General features: G+C 51.9%; 1 protein-coding gene across 4 annotated transcripts in view; it reads left to right on the top strand.

The window, feature by feature from the left end:
- The window catches only part of LOC129838828 (apoptotic protease-activating factor 1-like), a 91,658-nt gene that overhangs the window by 16,204 nt on the left and 55,076 nt on the right, over positions 1–20,378 (top strand). For 2 of the 4 annotated variants that reach the window (XR_008756907.1, XM_055906042.1), the window contains exons 18-23: positions 2,446–2,574; positions 2,830–2,955; positions 3,101–3,220; positions 3,325–3,450; positions 12,864–12,989; positions 15,099–15,233. Coding sequence is in view for 2 of the 4 variants with exons in the window: in XM_055906042.1 (XP_055762017.1) it covers positions 2,446–2,574; positions 2,830–2,955; positions 3,101–3,220; positions 3,325–3,450; positions 12,864–12,989; positions 15,099–15,233 (762 nt within the window). In the remaining 2 variants the exon portion in view is untranslated. Of the gene's footprint in view, positions 1–2,445; positions 2,575–2,829; positions 2,956–3,100; positions 3,221–3,324; positions 3,451–10,886; positions 10,998–12,863; positions 12,990–15,098; positions 15,234–20,378 lie in introns of those variants that run through there. The other 2 variants (XM_055906044.1, XR_008756908.1) reach the window with 2 other exon arrangements.

Below are 20,378 nucleotides of genomic sequence, written 5' to 3'. Positions count from 1 at the left end.
TGCTCCGTCAGGCGGGCATGGGGCCGTGGCGTGGGCACAGGGACTGAGAGGTGGTCCCCTGGCGGAGCTCCATGACTCGGACCAGATTTGTTTAGCATGTTGCGATTCATCAGAGTAGGAGCTGGCAGAATGTTGAATGGACTTCGGTAACTGGGGGACATGAGCTAATGCTCATGCTATGGCTAATACTACACTGAATAAAAATAGAAACACAACATGCAACAATTTCAATGATTTTACTGAGTTAGTTACGGTTGATAAAAGGAAATTGTTCAATCGTTCCTAATCTATGGATGTCACATGACTGGGAATATGCAGATCTGTTGGTCACAGATACCTTTAAAAAAAGTAGGGCCGTAGATTAGAAAACCAGTCAGGGCCTCCCGGGTGGTGCAGTGGTCTAGGGCACTGGTTTAGGGAGGGTTATCCTTGTCTCATCGTGCTCCAGCGACTCCTGTGGCGGGCCCGGGCGCAGTGCGCGCTAACCAAGGGGGCCAGGTGCACGGTGTATCCTCCGACACATTGGTGCGGCTGGCTTCCGGGTTGGAGGAGCGCTGTGTTAAGAAGCAGTGCGGCTTGGTTGGGTTGTGCTTCGGAGGACGCATGGCTTTCGACCTTCGTCTCTACCGAGCCCGTACGGGAGTTGTAGCGATGAGACAAGATAGTAATTACTAGCGATTGCCCTCAGAACAGCGTCATTTCGTTGGGGCATCGACTCTACAAAGCGTTCCACAGGGATGCTGGCCCATGCTGACTCCAATGCTTCCCACAGTTGTGTCAAGTTGGCTAGATGTCCTTTGGGTGGTGGACCATTCTTGATAAAACTGTGATAAACCCAGCAGCGTTGTAGTTTTTGACACAAACCAGTGCGCCTGGCACCTACTACCATACCCCGATCAAAGGCACTTAAATCTTTTGTCTTACTCATTCACCCTCTGAATGGCACACACACACAATCCATTTTTCAATTGTCTCAAAGCTTAAAAATTCTTCTTTACCCTGTCTCCTCCCCTTCATCTACACTGATTGAAGTGGATTTAACAAGTGACATCTAAGGTTTTTACCTGGATTCACCTGGTCAGTCTGTCATGGAAAGAGCAGGTGTTCATAATGTTTTGTACACTGTGTCGACGCACTGCATAGCATATCTGTCAAATTCTGTCAATATATTTGTGTTCAGCGGTATGTTCTTGTCTAGCAACTGCTCCTAGAGCAATCTGTCCGTGAAGCAATGAGAATGGCCTGGACAACTTGTCTTTCATGTTTTGGTATTTGGGCCTGTCTGCCCGTCAGAGGGTAGACGCGTGTGTTCTGACTGAGAATGAAGCCGTCCCACTCCTGGGAAATGTAAAGGTCTCTGTGTGTCCGTGTCTGTTCTCTCCACTCCAGGAGTCGGAGTGGAGTTGAATGTCGGAGTGGAGTTGAATGTCGGAGTGGAGTTGAATGTCAGAGTGGAGTTGAATGTCAGAGTTGTCAGTTTGTAGGCTAGTATTGATAGAAGAATAGATAGCTTGATGAACTTTAAAAATAATTACGGCACGTAGTAACAGCAGTTGGAACTCTTTTGTTTTCCACCTCAATCTCTCTTTTCTCTCCGTCTCTTTCCCTTTCTTTTCTTCGGTCTGCTTTTCCCTTCACAATCCCACGTTTTGCCAAGTTGGAAGATATGGAAATCATCATCGATGTTTGAGATGCAGGTTGACATGTATTGTCATGAGTCTAGCCCTGGAGGCAGAACTGAGTGCTTTCTGCTAGATGGGACAGCTGCAAAGTCAGAAAAAATATTGAAAACAAAACCTGCAGTTGAGACTTCACTTAGCAGCTTATCAGGCTATTACATTTACATTTTAGTCATTTAGCAGACGCTCTTATCCAGAGCGACTTACAGTAGAGTGCATACATTTTTATTACATTTTACATACTGAGACAAGGATATCCCTACCGGCCAAACCCTCCCTAACCCGGACGACGCTATGCCAATTGTGCGTTGCCCCACGGACCTCCCGGTTGCGGCCGGCTGCGACAGAGCCTGGGCGCGAACCCAGCCCAGCCTGGGCGCGAACCCAGAGACTCTGGTGGCGCAGCTAGCACTGCGATGCAGTGCCCTAGACCACTGCGCCACCCGGGAGGCCAGTGGCGTGCCAGTGGCGCAGTATATAATATTACCATATTGCTTCCATCTAATCCCACCCCGTCATGTCCTTTACAGTTCACATTACATTTGAGTCATTTAGCAAACACTCCAGAGCAACTTACAATTAGATCTCTACATGGTCTGACCTAACAACCTATGAGCCCTCCAAGGGGCCACCAAGAAGTGTCTAGAAAGTTCTAACTAACTTATGCATGGAAGCCATTTTGTGCCCCACATATTGGCAGTTGCACTAGAGAGCGATCACCAGCTATAACTATGGTGTAGTGACAGATCCCTCCTGCTGTTCCCAGGTGTTTGATGTAGAGACGGCGGCCATGTTGTTGGAGATCCGGACCAGTCGTCTGAGCACGGTGCAGTACTGTCACGCCTGTCCCAGCAGCAACCTGGTGGCCATCGCACTGTCACACTATGCTGTGGAGGTACACACACACACACAGCCTGTTGACTGTTACACTGTGCCATGTAGGTACACACACACACACACACACACACACACACACACACACACACACACACACACACACACACACACACACACACACACACACAGAGACACACACAGCCTGTTGACTATTACACTGTGCCATGTCGGTACACACATGGTGGTTATAGCCCTATCAAACTACTTTACCATCATACGGCAGGATATGACATCATACGTCTCTTCCCTCCAGCTGTGGGACATTGAGACCAGTAAGAAGATGGCTGACTGTAGTGGTCATCTGAGCTGGGTCCATAGAGTCCAGTTCTCCCCTGACGGATCTCTACTGCTCTCCTGTTCTGATGACCAGACCGTCAGGGTAAGTGTGTGTGCGTCTGCCGTCTGTTTGTCAATAATTTGTCCAATCTGTCTTCATCAGTTAACCCTTTTCGTGACATATTGTACTTAACCATTTAACATTTTAATGGCATAAAAAATGTAATGCCGTGATGTGTGTGTGTCAGGTGTGGGAGACTAATAAAGTCCACACCTCCTCAGCTGTCTGTCTGAAGAGGGACTCTGACGTGCTCTTTAACAACGGTGACATTACCGTGGTCGCCGCCGACAACCGCAACAGACTGCAGGTGAGAGGACTAGGCTGGACTCGCGCGCGCACACAATGATGTCTTACAGATGTGACAGGTGTTAACCCAGCAGGCTGACGTGTGTGTGTGTGTGTGTGTGTCAGGTGAGGGATGGGAGGACCGGAGCGGTGATGTTCCAGTCAGAGGACCAGGAGTCTCGTATCCGCTGCACTGCTATCTGCTCACAGACCTCAGCCGTGGGGCTGGGACGAGAGGATGGGACGATACAGGTACGCTCACATATACACACACCTACACACACTTTTTTACCCTCACACACATACCAGAAAGCAAAAATCTTCAAGGACACAAAAGTAGGAAAATGCTTACGTATAATTTATGCTTAACTTGACAAAAGTGCAGGTGCTATGAGGGAAAAGTGCCAGGAATGTAAAAGGCTTTTTGGCTGGAGAAGACTGTATCACTGCCAAACTTGATAAAGACCAACTGAGCTGTAGGAAAGGCAGGTAGAGACATTTTTGCAGGTTTAAGCTGTACACAATGTTACACCAAAACTAAGTTTGACAGTTTTACCACTGGTGCTGTTCTAGTACCATTGTGACTACTGTGGTCTGCCTATGCTTGGAAGAGTTCGATGTGGTGTGTAAAAATCATGTTCACCTTGCTGGCGGAGGTGTTTCTCACGTCTCCAGCCAAAAAGACTCAGGGATGTCCATGGAAGTGGTGTCACACACCCTCTGTCCCCTGGCAGGTGTGTAGAACTCTGTACTCCAGTTGGGGCCGCTCCTCAGGAACCTCTAATTAATGAAGGGGGCCTGGGCTCTAACCAACACAGGGGTTAATGGATTATAATAACTCAGGCCTCTTCACACAGGCACACACACACCTGGGTGTCTGTCTACTCTTCTCAGTCAAGACAGTCAAGAGGGGGATGAGGACAGAGGGATGATAATGGTTGAATTGAGTGGATCTGAAAGACACTGCAGGGTTGTGTAATATCAGTTAGTTAATATGTGAAAAGTGGGCATACCATGGAAATGTTGGTTTCACTGTGAGTATACTTGTGTTGGTCTTCACACCTGTTCCATTACATCTAATTCCTCTCATTTACACCAGGGGGAGCTGCTGTTTGTTTCATTCCAGGACCGCTGCTGCAGTTGTCTGCCCCCCCCCCCCCCCCCGCTCTCTCTCGCACTCTTTCTCTCCCTCTTTCTCTCTCTCCCTCTAACTCTTGCTCTCTCTCTCTCTCTCCCTCTAACTCTTGCTCTCTCTCTCCCTCTAACTCTTGCTCTCTTTCTCTCTCGCTCTCTCTCTTGCTCTCTCTCTCTCGCTCTCTCTCTTGCTCTCTCTCTCTCGCCCTCTCTTGCTCTCTCTCTCTCTCTCTCGCCCTCTCTTGCTCTCTCTCTCTCTCGCCCTCTCTTGCTCTCTCTCTCTCCCTCCCTCTCTCTTGCTCTCTCTCTCTCTCCCTCCCTCTAACTCTTGCTCGCTCTCGCTCTCGCTCTCTCTCTCTCTAGCTCTTGCGCACTCTCTCGCAATCTCTCTCTCTCTCTCTCCCTCTAGCGCTCTCACTCCCTCTAGCGCGCTCTCTCTCCCTCTAGCTCTCGCACACTTTCTCTCTCGCTCTCTCGCGCCCTCTCTCTCTCGCGCCCTCTCTCTCTCGCGCCCTCTCTCTCTCGCGCCCTCTCTCTCTCGCGCCCTCTCTCTCTCGCGCCCTCTCTCTCTCGCGCCCTCTCTCTCTCGCGCCCTCTCTCTCTCGCGCCCTCTCTCTCTCGCGCCCTCTCTCTCTCGCGCCCTCTCTCTCTCGCGCCCTCTCTCTCTCGCGCCCTCTCTCTCTCGCGCCCTCTCTCTCTCGCGCCCTCTCTCTCTCGCGCCCTCTCTCTCGCCCTCTCTCTCGCCCTCTCTCTCGCCCTCTCTCTCGCCCTCTCTCTCGCCCTCTCTCTCGCACTCTCTCTCTCCCTCTAGCTCTCGCGCTCTCTCTCCCTCTAGCTCTCGCGCTCTCTCTCCCTCTAGCTCTCGCGCTCTCTCTCCCTCTAGCTCTCGCGCTCTCTCTCCCTCTAGCTCTCGCGCTCTCTCTCCCTCTAGCTCTCGCGCTCTCTCTCCCTCTAGCTCTCGCGCTCTCTCTCCCTCTAGCTCTCGCGCTCTCTCTCCCTCTAGCTCTCGCGCTCTCTCTCCCTCTAGCTCTCGCACTCTCGCGCTCTCTCTCGCACTCTCGCACTCTCGCGCACTCTCGCGCACTCTCGCGCACTCTCGCGCACTCTCGCGCTCTCTCTCGCGCTCTCTCTCGCGCTCTCTCTCGCGCTCTCTCTCGCGCTCTCTCTCGCGCTCTCTCTCGCGCTCTCTCTCGCGCTCTCTCTCGCGCTCTCTCTCGCGCTCTCTCTCGCGCTCTCTCTCGCGCTCTCTCTCGCGCTCTCTCTCGCGCTCTCTCTCGCGCTCTCTCTCGCGCTCTCTCTCGCGCTCTCTCTCGCACTCTCTCTCGCACTCTCGCTCGCACTCTCGCTCGCACTCTCGCTCGCACTCTTTCTCTCCCTCTTTCTCTCTCGCACTCTCGCTCGCACTCTTTCTCTCCCTCTTTCTCTCTCGCACTCTCTCTCGCACTCTCTCTCTCTCTCTCTCTCTCTCTCCCTCTAACTCTTGCTCTCTCTCTCTCTCCCTCTAACTCTTGCTCTCTTTCTCTCTCGCTCTCTCTCTTGCTCTCTCTCTCTCGCCCTCTCTTGCTCTCTCTCTCTCTCTCGCCCTCTCTTGCTCTCTCTCTCTCCCTCCCTCTCTCTTGCTCTCTCTCTCTCTCCCTCCCTCTAACTCTTGCTCGCTCTCGCTCTCGCTCTCTCTCTCTCTAGCTCTTGCGCACTCTCTCGCAATCTCTCTCCCTCTAGCGCTCTCTCTCCCTCTAGCTCTCGCACACTTTCTCTCTCGCTCTCTCGCTCTCGCTCTCTCGCTCTCGCTCTCTCGCGCCCTCTCTCTCTCGCGCCCTCTCTCTCTCGCGCCCTCTCTCTCTCGCGCCCTCTCTCTCTCGCGCCCTCTCTCTCTCGCGCCCTCTCTCTCTCGCGCCCTCTCTCTCTCGCGCCCTCTCTCTCTCGCGCCCTCTCTCTCTCGCGCCCTCTCTCTCTCGCGCCCTCTCTCTCTCTCGCCCTCTCTCTCGCCCTCTCTCTCGCCCTCTCTCTCGCCCTCTCTCTCGCCCTCTCTCTCGCCCTCTCTCTCGCCCTCTCTCTCGCCCTCTCTCTCGCCCTCTCTCTCTCGCCCGCTCTCTCTCCCTCTAGCTCTCGCGCTCTCTCTCCCTCTAGCTCTCGCGCTCTCTCTCCCTCTAGCTCTCGCGCTCTCTCTCCCTCTAGCTCTCGCGCTCTCTCTCCCTCTAGCTCTCGCGCTCTCTCTCCCTCTAGCTCTCGCGCTCTCTCTCCCTCTAGCTCTCGCGCTCTCTCTCCCTCTAGCTCTCGCGCTCTCTCTCCCTCTAGCTCTCGCGCTCTCTCTCCCTCTAGCTCTCGCGCTCTCTCTCCCTCTAGCTCTCGCGCTCTCTCTCCCTCTAGCTCTCGCGCTCTCTCTCCCTCTAGCTCTCGCGCTCTCTCTCGCACTCTCGCGCTCTCTCTCGCACTCTCGCGCTCTCTCTCGCACTCTCTCTCCCTCTCTCGCGCTCTCTCTCGCACTCTCTCTCCCTCTCTTTCCCTCTCTCGCACTCTCTCTCGCACTCTCTCGCGCTCTCTCGCGCTCTCTCGCGCTCTCTCGCGCTCTCTCGCGCTCTCTCGCGCTCTCTCGCGCTCTCTCGCGCTCTCTCGCGCTCTCTCGCGCTCTCTCGCGCTCTCTCGCGCTCTCTCGCGCTCTCTCGCGCTCTCTCGCGCTCTCTCGCGCTCTCTCGCGCTCTCTCGCGCTCTAGCTCTCGCGCGCTCTCTCGCGCGCTCTCTCTCGCCCTCTCTCTTCCCCTCTCGCCCTCTCTCTTCCCCTCTCGCCCTCTCGCTTCCCCTCTCGCCCTCTCGCTTCCCCTCTCGCCCTCTCGCTTCCCCTCTCGCCCTCTCGCTTCCCCTCTCGCCCTCTCGCTTCCCCTCTCGCCCTCTCGCTTCCCCTCTCGCCCTCTCTCTTCCCCTCTCGCCCTCTCTCTTCCCCTCTCGCCCTCTCTCTTCCCCTCTCGCCCTCTCTCTTCCCCTCTCGCCCTCTCTCTTCCCCTCTCGCCCTCTCTCTTCCCCTCTCGCCCTCTCTCTTCCCCTCTCGCCCTCTCTCTTCCCCTCTCGCCCTCTCTCTTCCCCTCTCGCCCTCTCTCTTCCCCTCTCGCCCTCTCTCTTCCCCTCTCGCCCTCTCTCTTCCCCTCTCGCCCTCTCTCTTCCCCTCTCGCCCTCTCTCTTCCCCTCTCGCCCTCTCTCTTCCCCTCTCGCCCTCTCTCTTCCCCTCTCGCCCTCTCTCTTCCCCTCTCGCCCTCTCTCTTCCCCTCTCGCCCTCTCTCTTCCCCTCTCGCCCTCTCTCTTCCCCTCTCGCCCTCTCTCTTCCCCTCTCGCCCTCTCTCTTCCCCTCTCGCCCTCTCTCTTCCCCTCTCGCCCTCTCTCTTGCCCTCTCTCTCGCCCTCTCTCTTGCCCTCTCTCTCGCCCTCTCTCTTGCCCTCTCTCTCGCCCTCTCTCTTGCCCTCTCTCTCGCCCTCTCTCTTGCCCTCTCTCTCGCCCTCTCTCGCCCTCTCTCGCCCTCTCTCGCCCTCTCTCGCCCTCTCTCGCCCTCTCTCGCCCTCTCTCGCCCTCTCTCTTCCTCTCTCGCCCTCTCTCTTCCCCTCTCGCCCTCTCTCTTCCCCTCTCGCCCTCTCTCTTCCCCTCTCGCCCTCTCTCTTCCCCTCTCGCCCTCTCTCTTCCCCTCTCGCCCTCTCTCTTCCCCTCTCGCCCTCTCTCTTCCCCTCTCGCCCTCTCTCTTCCCCTCTCGCCCTCTCTCTTCCCCTCTCGCCCTCTCTCTTCCCCTCTCGCCCTCTCTCTTCCCCTCTCGCCCTCTCTCTTCCCCTCTCGCCCTCTCTCTTCCCCTCTCGCCCTCTCTCTTCCCCTCTCGCCCTCTCTCTTCCCCTCTCGCCCTCTCTCTTCCCCTCTCGCCCTCTCTCTTCCCCTCTCGCCCTCTCTCTTGCCCTCTCGCCCTCTCTTGCCCTCTCTTGCCCTCTCTTGCCCTCTCTCGCCCTCTCTCGCCCTCTCTCGCCCCCTCTCGCCCTCTCTCTTCCCCTCTCGCCCTCTCTCTTCCCCTCTCGCCCTCTCTCTTCCCCTCTCTTCCCCTCTCGCCCTCTCTCTTCCCCTCTCGCCCTCTCTCTTCCCCTCTCGCCCTCTCTCTTCCCCTCTCGCCCTCTCTCTTCCCCTCTCGCCCTCTCTCTTCCCCTCTCGCCCTCTCTCTTCCCCTCTCGCCCTCTCTCTTCCCCTCTCGCCCTCTCTCTCGCCCTCTCTCTTCCCCTCTCGCCCTCTCTCTTCCCCTCTCGCCCTCTCTCTTCCCCTCTCGCCCTCTCTCTTCCCCTCTCGCCCTCTCTCTTCCCCTCTCGCCCTCTCTCTTCCCCTCTCGCCCTCTCTCTTCCCCTCTCGCCCTCTCTCTTCCCCTCTCGCCCTCTCTCTTCCCCTCTCGCCCTCTCTCTTCCCCTCTCGCCCTCTCTCTTCCCCTCTCGCCCTCTCTCTTCCCCTCTCGCCCTCTCTCTTCCCCTCTCGCCCTCTCTCTTCCCCTCTCGCCCTCTCTCTTCCCCTCTCGCCCTCTCTCTTCCCCTCTCGCCCTCTCTCTTGCCCTCTCTTGCCCTCTCTTGCCCTCTCTCGCCCTCTCTCGCCCTCTCTCGCCCCCTCTCGCCCTCTCTCTTCCCCTCTCGCCCTCTCTCGCCCTCTCTCTTCCCCTCTCTTCCCCTCTCGCCCTCTCTCTTGCCCTCTCTCTTCCCCTCTCGCCCTCTCTCTTCCCCTCTCGCCCTCTCTCTTCCCCTCTCGCCCTCTCTCTTCCCCTCTCGCCCTCTCTCTTCCCCTCTCGCCCTCTCTCTTCCCCTCTCGCCCTCTCTCTTCCCCTCTCGCCCTCTCTCTTCCCCTCTCGCCCTCTCTCTTCCCCTCTCGCCCTCTCTCTTCCCCTCTCGCCCTCTCTCTTCCCCTCTCGCCCTCTCTCTTCCCCTCTCGCCCTCTCTCTTCCCCTCTCGCCCTCTCTCTTCCCCTCTCGCCCTCTCTCTTCCCCTCTCGCCCTCTCTCTTCCCCTCTCGCCCTCTCTCTTCCCCTCTCGCCCTCTCTCTTGCCCTCTCTCGCCCTCTCTTGCCCTCTCTCGCCCTCTCTCTTCCCCTCTCGCCCTCTCTCTTCCCCTCTCGCCCTCTCTCTTCCCCTCTCTTCCCCTCTCTTCCCCTCTCTTCCCCTCTCTTCCCCTCTCGCCCTCTCTCGCCCTCTCTCGCCCTCTCTCGCCCTCTCTCGCCCTCTCTCGCCCTCTCTCGCCCTCTCTCGCCCTCTCTCGCCCTCTCTCGCCCTCTCTCGCCCTCTCTCGCCCTCTCTCGCCCTCTCTCTTCCCCTCTCGCCCTCTCTCTTCCCCTCTCGCCCTCTCTCTTCCCCTCTCGCCCTCTCTCTTCCCCTCTCGCCCTCTCTCTTCCCCTCTCTTGCCCTCTCTCTTCCCCTCTCTTCCCCTCTCGCCCTCTCTCTTCCCCTCTCGCCCTCTCTCTTCCCCTCTCGCCCTCTCTCTTCCCCTCTCGCCCTCTCTCTTCCCCTCTCGCCCTCTCTCTTCCCCTCTCGCCCTCTCTCTTGCCCTCTCGCCCTCTCTCTTGCCCTCTCTCGCCCTCTCTCGCCCTCTCTCGCCCTCTCTCGCCCTCTCTCGCCCTCTCTCGCCCTCTCTCTTCCCCTCTCGCCCTCTCTCTTCCCCTCTCGCCCTCTCTCTTCCCCTCTCGCCCTCTCTCTTCCCCTCTCGCCCTCTCTCTTCCCCTCTCGCCCTCTCTCTTCCCCTCTCGCCCTCTCTCTTCCCCTCTCGCCCTCTCTCTTCCCCTCTCGCCCTCTCTCTTCCCCTCTCGCCCTCTCTCTTCCCCTCTCGCCCTCTCTCTTCCCCTCTCGCCCTCTCTCTTCCCCTCTCGCCCTCTCTCTTCCCCTCTCGCCCTCTCTCTTCCCCTCTCGCCCTCTCTCTTCCCCTCTCGCCCTCTCTCTTCCCCTCTCGCCCTCTCTCTTCCCCTCTCGCCCTCTCTCTTCCCCTCTCGCCCTCTCTCTTCCCCTCTCGCCCTCTCTCGCCCTCTCTCGCCCTCTCTCTTGCCCTCTCTCGCCCTCTCTCGCCCTCTCTCGCCCTCTCTCGCCCTCTCTCGCCCTCTCTCGCCCTCTCTCGCCCTCTCTCGCACTCTCTCGCCCTCTCTCGCCCTCTCTCGCACTCTCTCGCACTCTCTCTCCCTCTAGCTCTCGCGCTCTCTCTCCCTCTAGCTCTCGCGCTCCCTCTAGCTCTTCCTCTCCCTCTCGCTCTGTCTCTGTCTCTCTGTGTCTCTCTGCCTGCTCTTTCTTTCTCTCCACATCAGAGCCACTGTGCTATTAGAGCAGAGAGGTAAAAATGGACCAGAACTCTAATGAACTCACAAAGCAATGCCCTCGTTGTCATTGACTCAGTTTGACGCATGCCTCACATTCTAGTCTTCTTTCTGGGCCGTAATTGCCACTTTGATTGGCTCGGTTCTCTCCTCTGTTGAAATGACATGCTGTTTTTCTATTAAGAAGGAAAAGAAGAGAGGGTGAGCTGGAGAAAGAGAGGGACAGGAGTGTTGAAGAGAGTGACTGTGTGTGTTCTACCCCAGGCAGGAGGGATGACAGTTAGGCAGGTACTGAGGACCATTGGATGGAGGACTCTACAGCGGCTGACCCCTCACAGGAGCTTGTTGCTAGGGCTAGAAACAGACAGTGTGCAGGTATAGTAGCGTGATATGGCATCTGTGACATCTAGGCAGACTAAAGCAAAGTATTTATAATATTATTTGAATCCAGGTCGAAGCACACAGTGGAGGCTGCTGAGGGGAGGACGGCTCATAATAATGGCTGGAATGGAGTGAATGGAATTGTATCGAACACGTGGTTTCTATGTGATTGATACCAGTCCAGCCATTACTATGAGCCATCCTCCGCTTCGGCCTGGATTCAAATAATATTATAAATACTTTGCTTAAGTCTGCCTAGATGGTCAGGGTGTGCACTGTTGGGACTATTCCATTTATCCATTTGCACCAGGCTCAATCAAGGCTCAATCAATCAAATACTTAAATAGTATTTTAAGGTGTGTGTGTGGTCCTTGACCTTTTTAAAGGGATTGTGATCAGTGTCAGGGTGAGGGATAGCTCCGGTACTGTGCAGTGATCTATTGTTCAAATGGAGTTTAAGGTGCACATCACAGCATATCTTTCTGTATGCAGTATGACACTAGGGAGGCAGTGGATGTAAACAGATCAGGGATCTGTACATGTTAACCCGCTCATCGTAAGGTGCTCCGATGATCACTGCTCTCAGATCAGATCTGTGCTGCTTTCGTTGATCTGTTTATTCCTAAGCGTCATAAGCCAAACTAGTATTCCTAACGCTAACATGTTTTACTCAACCTTTCCCCCATATCGCCTGGGCACCCTCCCTGCTGCCTCATTCCCAAACCTTGAGGTGAGCTGGCAACCTTTTGAAACCCGTTTCCCAGTAGCATCGCAGAGCGTCCTCTGGTTGGCATGCCCTTCGGCTAGCCTTCTCACTCGTTTGTTTGAAGTAGGGTTTTATATGAGAGGTTTAAATATTTTAGTACAAGGTGAATCCTAGATTGAGATTTCACCTTGTCTGTGAGTGTCTGTGTGTGCATGCTTGCGTGCATGTGTAGTCATTTTTCGTCTAAAGTTATGAGCTTGTGTGTTTCTTTGCCTTTTGGATTATTGGTTTACACTACAGATATCATACCAGGAGGGTTAATTGGGTTGAATTATTTTGTGATAATATTAATAGACTTCAAGTATGTTTAATAACTTAAGTTTGCAATAATTTCCAATAGTTCAATGTCAACAGAATTCAGCCTTAAAATTCTAGTCCAACTACTCAGTCAAGTTAGCAAAGATGGAGCAGGAAGTTTCTAAGACAGTTGGACTTCTAGGACCTCAATGTACTCTAGGTTGTCAGAGTTTCCGTTATCTCCCTTTTATAAGATTAAAGTAGTTTTGTAACTTGAAGGCAGTTCTTTGGGCATCAGAGCTGCTTTTTCTCCTGCTGTGACAGTGTTCTGTCGAACCCTCACACAAAGCAGTCAGGGCAGATCTATTCTCCGAATGGGCTGATCAATCGCACGCAGAGCCCGGTAATATTTTACAAAATTCCTTTTTTATGAGCTTATCACTGTCAACCCAAATGCATTACTTTGGTTTCCTTTTTTGTTCTATATATTTTTATTTTGCTCTTTTACTAGTTTTGGTCTAGGCTTACCCATAGACAGTCAGAAGGTTATCAATTTATCCTCCCAGCTTTCCCCTCTAATTATCTCTGTGTTCCCTCCTCTTTCTGTCTCCTGTTTTCCATCTCACTTGAGCAGTTGCTTGTTTCTACACATTTGGGAGCAAAATATAGTGTGTGACTATCTTATAAAAAAAAATCTAAGTTTACTATTCTGTTAGTCAACACCTCTCCAACTTCTTGGGATGTGTGTCAACTCATGATTTTAATAGATTTGTTTTTGCTCTTTTGACACAGTAATAAAGGATTGAAATGGAATCATCTGTCTCTCTCCCTTCTCCTTCCTCCCTCTCTCTCCCCAGGTGTTGGAGGTGCCGTCGGGGACCTCTCTAGCCACTCTTCAGGGTCACACCAGGACAGTTCTCCACTGCCAGTTCACCCCGGAGGGACACACACTCATCACCTCCTCTGAGGACACCACCATACGGGTGGGGCCCTTCTCTTTCTTCCTCATCCTTCTTTCTTTTCTTCTTCTTCTCTTCTTCTTCTCTTCTTTGATTTGTAATTTCCCTCCCTGTGCGTGTGCATCTGTGCACATGTGTGTGATGTTTTCGGACTGTTCTGCTCTGTCACCCCTAACAGCTCTCCTCTACTGTTCCACCTCACTGAACATATCCTCTCATCTCCTCTGTTTCTCTCATCTCCTCTCCTCTGTTTTTAGGACAGCCTGTCCACTACTAGACCTATCTGCCTATCAGAAGTACACACACTATCCAGAGCACCACCTTGCTGCAAATCAGAACAGCACAGCCTCACTTTGTATTCATCTTACTCTGTATTCTCCTGTTTAGTCCCTTACTGGCCATGGACCGTCTCCTGTTTAGTCCCTTACTGTCCATGGACCGTCTCCTGTTTAGTCCCTTACTGTCCATGGACCGTCTCCTGTTTAGTCCCTTACTGGCCATGGACCGTCTCCTGTTTAGTCCCTTACTGGCCATGGACCGTCTCCTGTTTAGTCCCTTACTGGCCATGGACCGTCTCCTGTTTAGTCCCTTACTGGCCATGGACCGTCTCCTGTTTAGTCCCTTACTGGCCATGGACCGTCTCCTGTTTAGTCCCTTACTGTCCATGGGCCGTCTCCTGTTTAGTCCCTTACTGTCCATGGACCGTCTCCTGTTTAGTCCCTTACTGTCCATGGACCGTCTCCTGTTTAGTCCCTTACTGTCCATGGACCGTCTCCTGTTTAGTCCCTTACTGGCCATGGACCGTCGTCTCCTGTTTAGTCCCTTACTGGCCATGGACCGTCGTCTCCTGTTTAGTCCCTTACTGGCCATGGACCGTCGTCTCCTGTTTAGTCCCTTACTGGCCATGGACCGTCGTCTCCTGTTTAGTCCCTTACTGGCCATGGACCGTCTCCTGTTTAGTCCCTTACTGTCCATGGGCCTGTCGTCTCCTGTTTAGTCCCTTACTGTCCATGGACCGTCTCCTGTTTAGTCCCTTACTGTCCATGGGCCGTCTCCTGTTTAGTCCCTTACTGTCCATGGGCCGTCTCCTGTTTAGTCCCTTACTGTCCATGGGCCGTCTCCTGTTTAGTCCCTTACTGTCCATGGACCGTCGTCTCCTGTTTAGTCCCTTACTGTCCATGGACCGTCGTCTCCTGTTTAGTCCCTTACTGTCCATGGACCGTCGTCTCCTGTTTAGTCCCTTACTGTCCATGGGCCGTCTCCTGTTTAGTCCCTTACTGTCCATGGGCCGTCTCCTGTTTAGTCCCTTACTGTCCATGGGCCGTCTCCTGTTTAGTCCCTTACTGTCCATGGGCCGTCTCCTGTTTAGTCCCTTACTGTCCATGGACCGTCGTCTCCTGTTTAGTCCCTTACTGTCCATGGGCCGTCTCCTGTTTAGTCCCTTACTGTCCATGGGCCGTCTCCTGTTTAGTCCCTTACTGTCCATGGGCCGTCTCCTGTTTAGTCCCTTACTGTCCATGGACCGTCGTCTCCTGTTTAGTCCCTTACTGTCCATGGACCGTCGTCTCCTGTTTAGTCCCTTACTGTCCATGGGCCGTCTCCTGTTTAGTCCCTTACTGTTCATGGGCCGTCTCCTGTTTAGTCCCTTACTGTCCATGGACCGTCTCCTGTTTAGTCCCTTACTGGCCATGGGCCGTCTCCTGTTTATATGAATAATGTTTGAGTAGCTTCGCTGAAAAGGGGGTATTTGTTGGATAGATTCACTTTGAGGAAATGTTGACCTACAGGGAATGTGAATAGATCTATACAGTAAACATAGCTGTTACTCTGACCACTGACTTCTGGAGTGGTGAGGGGGGTGAATGGTACATTCACAAACCCAACATTGGTAAGAGTTTGATGTCAATTATTGTCTGAGATATTTGCATAGAGGCCAATATTCTGCGCAGTGCCCATTCCCTCCTAGCAGCTGCATACTCCCACTCTGGGCACAGATCCAGGATCAGCTTACCCTCAATTACTCTGATTGTGCTAAATCCCTGGTTGAGGTGCAACTTTTACCCACTCCAGTACCAGAAGGTGATCGCTCTCTCTTGCGCTCTCTCGCTGTCTCTCTCTCTCTCCCCCCTGTAGGTGTGGAGGTGGAGGACAGGCGAGTGTGTGGTTCTGGAGGGCCACAAGGAGCAGGTCAGATGCTTCTCTCTGCTCACCACCTCACCCTCCTCAGAGACACATCTCCTCAGCTGGTCCTTTGACGGCACCATCAAGGTAATACAAGCACACACATGCAGTACCAGACAGACAGTAAGACTTAGAAACACACACACATGCAGTACCAGACAGACGGTAAGACTTAAACACACACGCATGCAGTACCAGACAGACAGTAAGACTTAGAAACACACACGCATGCAGTACCAGACAGTAAGACTTAGAAACACACACACATGCAGTACCAGACAGGCAGTAAGACTTAGAAACACACACGCATGCAGTACCAGACAGGCAGTAAGACTTAGAAACACACACGCATGCAGTACCAGACAGACAGTAAGACTTAGAAATACACACGCATGCAGTACCAGACAGACAGTAAGACTTAGAAACACACACGCATGCAGTACCAGACAGACAGTAAGACTTAGAAACACACACGCATGCAGTACCAGACAGCCAGTAAGACTTAGAAATACACACGCATGCAGTACCAGACAGTAAGACTTAAACACACATGCAGTACCAGACAGACAGTAAGACTTAGAAATACACACGCATGCAGTACCAGACAGACAGTAAGACTTAGAAACACACACGCATGCAGTACCAGACAGACAGTAAGACTTAGAAACACACACGCATGCAGTACCAGACAGACAGTAAGACTTAGAAACACACACGCATGCAGTACCAGACAGACAGTAAGACTTAGAAACACACACGCATGCAGTACCAGACAGGCAGTAAGACTTAGAAACACACACGCATGCAGTACCAGACAGACAGTAAGACTTAGAAACACACACGCATGCAGTACCAGACAGGCAGTAAGACTTAAACACACATGCAGTACCAGACAGGCAGTAAGACTTAAACACACACGCATGCAGTACCAGACAGACAGTAAGACTTAGAAACACACACGCATGCAGTACCAGACAGACAGTAAGACTTAGAAACACACACGCATGCAGTACCAGACAGGCAGTAAGACTTAAACACACATGCAGTACCAGACAGACAGTAAGACTTAGAAACACACACGCATGCAGTACCAGACAGACAGTAAGACTTAAACACACATGCAGTACCAGACAGACAGTAAGACTTAGAAACACACACGCATGCAGTACCAGACAGGCAGTAAGACTTAGAAACACACACGCATGCAGTACCAGACAGACAGTAAGACTTAAACACACATGCAGTACCAGACAGGCAGTAAGACTTAGAAACACACACGCATGCAGTACCAGACAGGCAGTAAGACTTAAACACACACGTATGCAGTACCAGACAGGCAGTAAGACTTAGAAACACACACGCATGCAGTACCAGACAGACAGTAAGACTTAAACACACACGCATGCAGTACCAGACAGGCAGTAAGACTTAGAAATACACACGCATGCAGTACCAGACAGACAGTAAGACTTAGAAACACACACGCATGCAGTACCAGACAGACAGTAAGACTTAAACACACACGCATGCAGTACCAGACAGACAGTAAGACTTAAACACACACGCATGCAGTACCAGACAGACAGTAAGACTAACGCTTCGAACACACCAGCTGCGTCATTGCATCACTGCTGCATAACATTTTGCGCAACTAGGCAACTATACTGATGCAGGTACCTTTTGCAAATGGTCGCATGCGGTTGGACACATGGAGGAGAGAATCATTTTCGCACTATCCTCAAAACCGTGTCTTTTTGACACAACTGCTGACAGCTACAGGGACATAAACACAAAAATGCTGCTTGGAGACAAGTGTCCACGATAGTAGGATTGCCAGGTCAGTTTAGTAGTGAGCTTGTGCTAGATGTGGCTAGTTAGCGTTAGCTAGCTAGCTAACCTAGCTTGCTAACCTAGCCAATGAGGTGTATGTGAAAGAAATAGTCAAATAAATTATGCTAGTTACTACCCCTAATAACTTTACCAAATGTTCATGTTTGAAAGAGTGTGAATGCTAGATAAATAGTAATGGAAATGGTAGATACTACTGTACCCCTGATAATTTGGTCAAATTACCGTGTGTCGAATAAATAATATACTTGGCAAATAAATAAATAAATGTAAAGAAATTATGCAATCAAACTGTTTTTATGTAATCCCAATTTTTTACTGAATGTGTGCAACAACAAAAAAATCTACATTCATATTTTGCTACTTTCTGTCAAGTCCACTCATACAATTTGATGCATACGTTCGATTTATCGAACGTATGCACCACACAGAACGCACTGCAACTGCCTCTGCAACGCAATGCTGCAAGGCAAATGCAGCGTTCCATTGGAAATGAATGTACTTCTGGTGTATCGAAACGCAATGACGCAGTCGGTGTGTTCAAAGCGTTAGAAACACACACGCATGCAGTACCAGACAGACAGTAAGACTTAGAAACACACACGCATGCAGTACCAGACAGACAGTAAGACTTAGAAATACACACGCATGCAGTACCAGACAGGCAGTAAGACTTAGAAACACACACACATGCAGTACCAGACAGACAGTAAGACTTAAACACACATGCATGCAGTACCAGACAGGCAGTAAGACTTAAATACACATGCATGCAGTACCAGACAGGCAGTAAGACTTAGAAATACACACGCATGCAGTACCAGACAGGCAGTAAGACTTAGAAACACACACACATGCAGTACCAGACAGACAGTAAGACTTAAACACACACACATGCAGTACCAGACAGGCAGTAAGACTTAGAAATACACACGCATGCAGTACCAGACAGGCAGTAAGACTTAGAAACACACACGCATGCAGTACCAGACAGGCAGTAAGACTTAAACACACACGCATGCAGTACCAGACAGGCAGTAAGACTTAGAAACACACACGCATGCAGTACCAGACAGGCAGTAAGACTTAAACACACACGCATGCAGTACCAGACAGGCAGTAAGACTTAGAAACACACACGCATGCAGTACCAGACAGACAGTAAGACTTAGAAACACACACGCATGCAGTACCAGACAGACAGTAAGACTTAGAAACACACACGCATGCAGTACCAGACAGACAGTAAGACTTAGAAATACACACGCATGCAGTACCAGACAGGCAGTAAGACTTAGAAACACACACACATGCAGTACCAGACAGGCAGTAAGACTTAAACACACATGCATGCAGTACCAGACAGGCAGTAAGACTTAAATACACATGCATGCAGTACCAGACAGGCAGTAAGACTTAGAAATACACACGCATGCAGTACCAGACAGGCAGTAAGACTTAGAAACACACACGCATGCAGTACCAGACAGGCAGTAAGACTTAAACACACACGCATGCAGTACCAGACAGGCAGTAAGACTTAGAAACACACACGCATGCAGTACCAGACAGGCAGTAAGACTTAGAAACACACACGCATGCAGTACCAGACAGGCAGTAAGACTTAGAAACACACACGCATGCAGTACCAGACAGTAAGACTTAAACACACACGCATGCAGTACCAGACAGACAGTAAGACTTAGAAACACACACGCATGCAGTACCAGACAGACAGTAAGACTTAGAAACACACACGCATGCAGTACCAGACAGGCAGTAAGACTTAAACACACACGCATGCAGTACCAGACAGTCAGTAAGACTTAAACACACACGCATGCAGTACCAGACAGGCAGTAAGACTTAGAAACACACACGCATGCAGTACCAGACAGGCAGTAAGACTTAGAAACACACACGCATGCAGTACCAGACAGACAGTAAGACTTAGAAACACACACGCATGCAGTACCAGACAGACAGTAAGACTTAGAAACACACACGCATGCAGTACCAGACAGGCAGTAAGACTTAAACACACATGCAGTACCAGACAGGCAGTAAGACTTAGAAACACACACGCATGCAGTACCAGACAGACAGTAAGACTTAGAAACACACACACATGCAGTACCAGACAGACAGTAAGACTTAGAAACACACACGCATGCAGTACCAGACAGACAGTAAGACTTAGAAACACACACGTATGCAGTACCAGACAGACAGTAAGACTTAAACACACACGCATGCAGTACCAGACAGGCAGTAAGACTTAGAAACACACACGCATGCAGTACCAGACAGACAGTAAGACTTAGAAACACACACGCATGCAGTACCAGACAGGCAGTAAGACTTAGAAACACACACGCATGCAGTACCAGACAGGCAGTAAGACTTAGAAACACACACGCATGCAGTACCAGACAGGCAGTAAGACTTAGAAACACACACGCATGCAGTACCAGACAGGCAGTAAGACTTAGAAACACACACGCATGCAGTACCAGACAGGCAGTAAGACTTAGAAACACACACGCATGCAGTACCAGACAGACAGTAAGACTTAGAAACACACACGCATGCAGTACCAGACAGTAAGACTTAGAAACACACACGCATGCAGTACCAGACAGACAGTAAGACTTAGAAATACACACGCATGCAGTACCAGACAGGCAGTAAGACTTAGAAACACACACACATGCAGTACCAGACAGGCAGTAAGACTTAAACACACATGCATGCAGTACCAGACAGGCAGTAAGACTTAAATACACATGCATGCAGTACCAGACAGGCAGTAAGACTTAGAAATACACACGCATGCAGTACCAGACAGGCAGTAAGACTTAGAAACACACACGCATGCAGTACCAGACAGGCAGTAAGACTTAAACACACACGCATGCAGTACCAGACAGGCAGTAAGACTTAGAAACACACACGCATGCAGTACCAGACAGGCAGTAAGACTTAGAAACACACACGCATGCAGTACCAGACAGGCAGTAAGACTTAGAAACACACACGCATGCAGTACCAGACAGTAAGACTTAAACACACACGCATGCAGTACCAGACAGACAGTAAGACTTAGAAACACACACGCATGCAGTACCAGACAGACAGTAAGACTTAGAAACACACACGCATGCAGTACCAGACAGGCAGTAAGACTTAAACACACACGCATGCAGTACCAGACAGTCAGTAAGACTTAAACACACACGCATGCAGTACCAGACAGGCAGTAAGACTTAGAAACACACACGCATGCAGTACCAGACAGGCAGTAAGACTTAGAAACACACACGCATGCAGTACCAGACAGACAGTAAGACTTAGAAACACACACGCATGCAGTACCAGACAGAC

Source organism: Salvelinus fontinalis, chromosome 39 (genome assembly GCF_029448725.1).
Source record: "Salvelinus fontinalis isolate EN_2023a chromosome 39, ASM2944872v1, whole genome shotgun sequence".
NCBI classification, from domain to species: Eukaryota; Metazoa; Chordata; class Actinopteri; order Salmoniformes; family Salmonidae; genus Salvelinus; species Salvelinus fontinalis.
The sequence above is the reverse complement of the archived record's forward strand: the minus strand, read 5'-3'. Positions and strand labels throughout refer to the sequence as shown.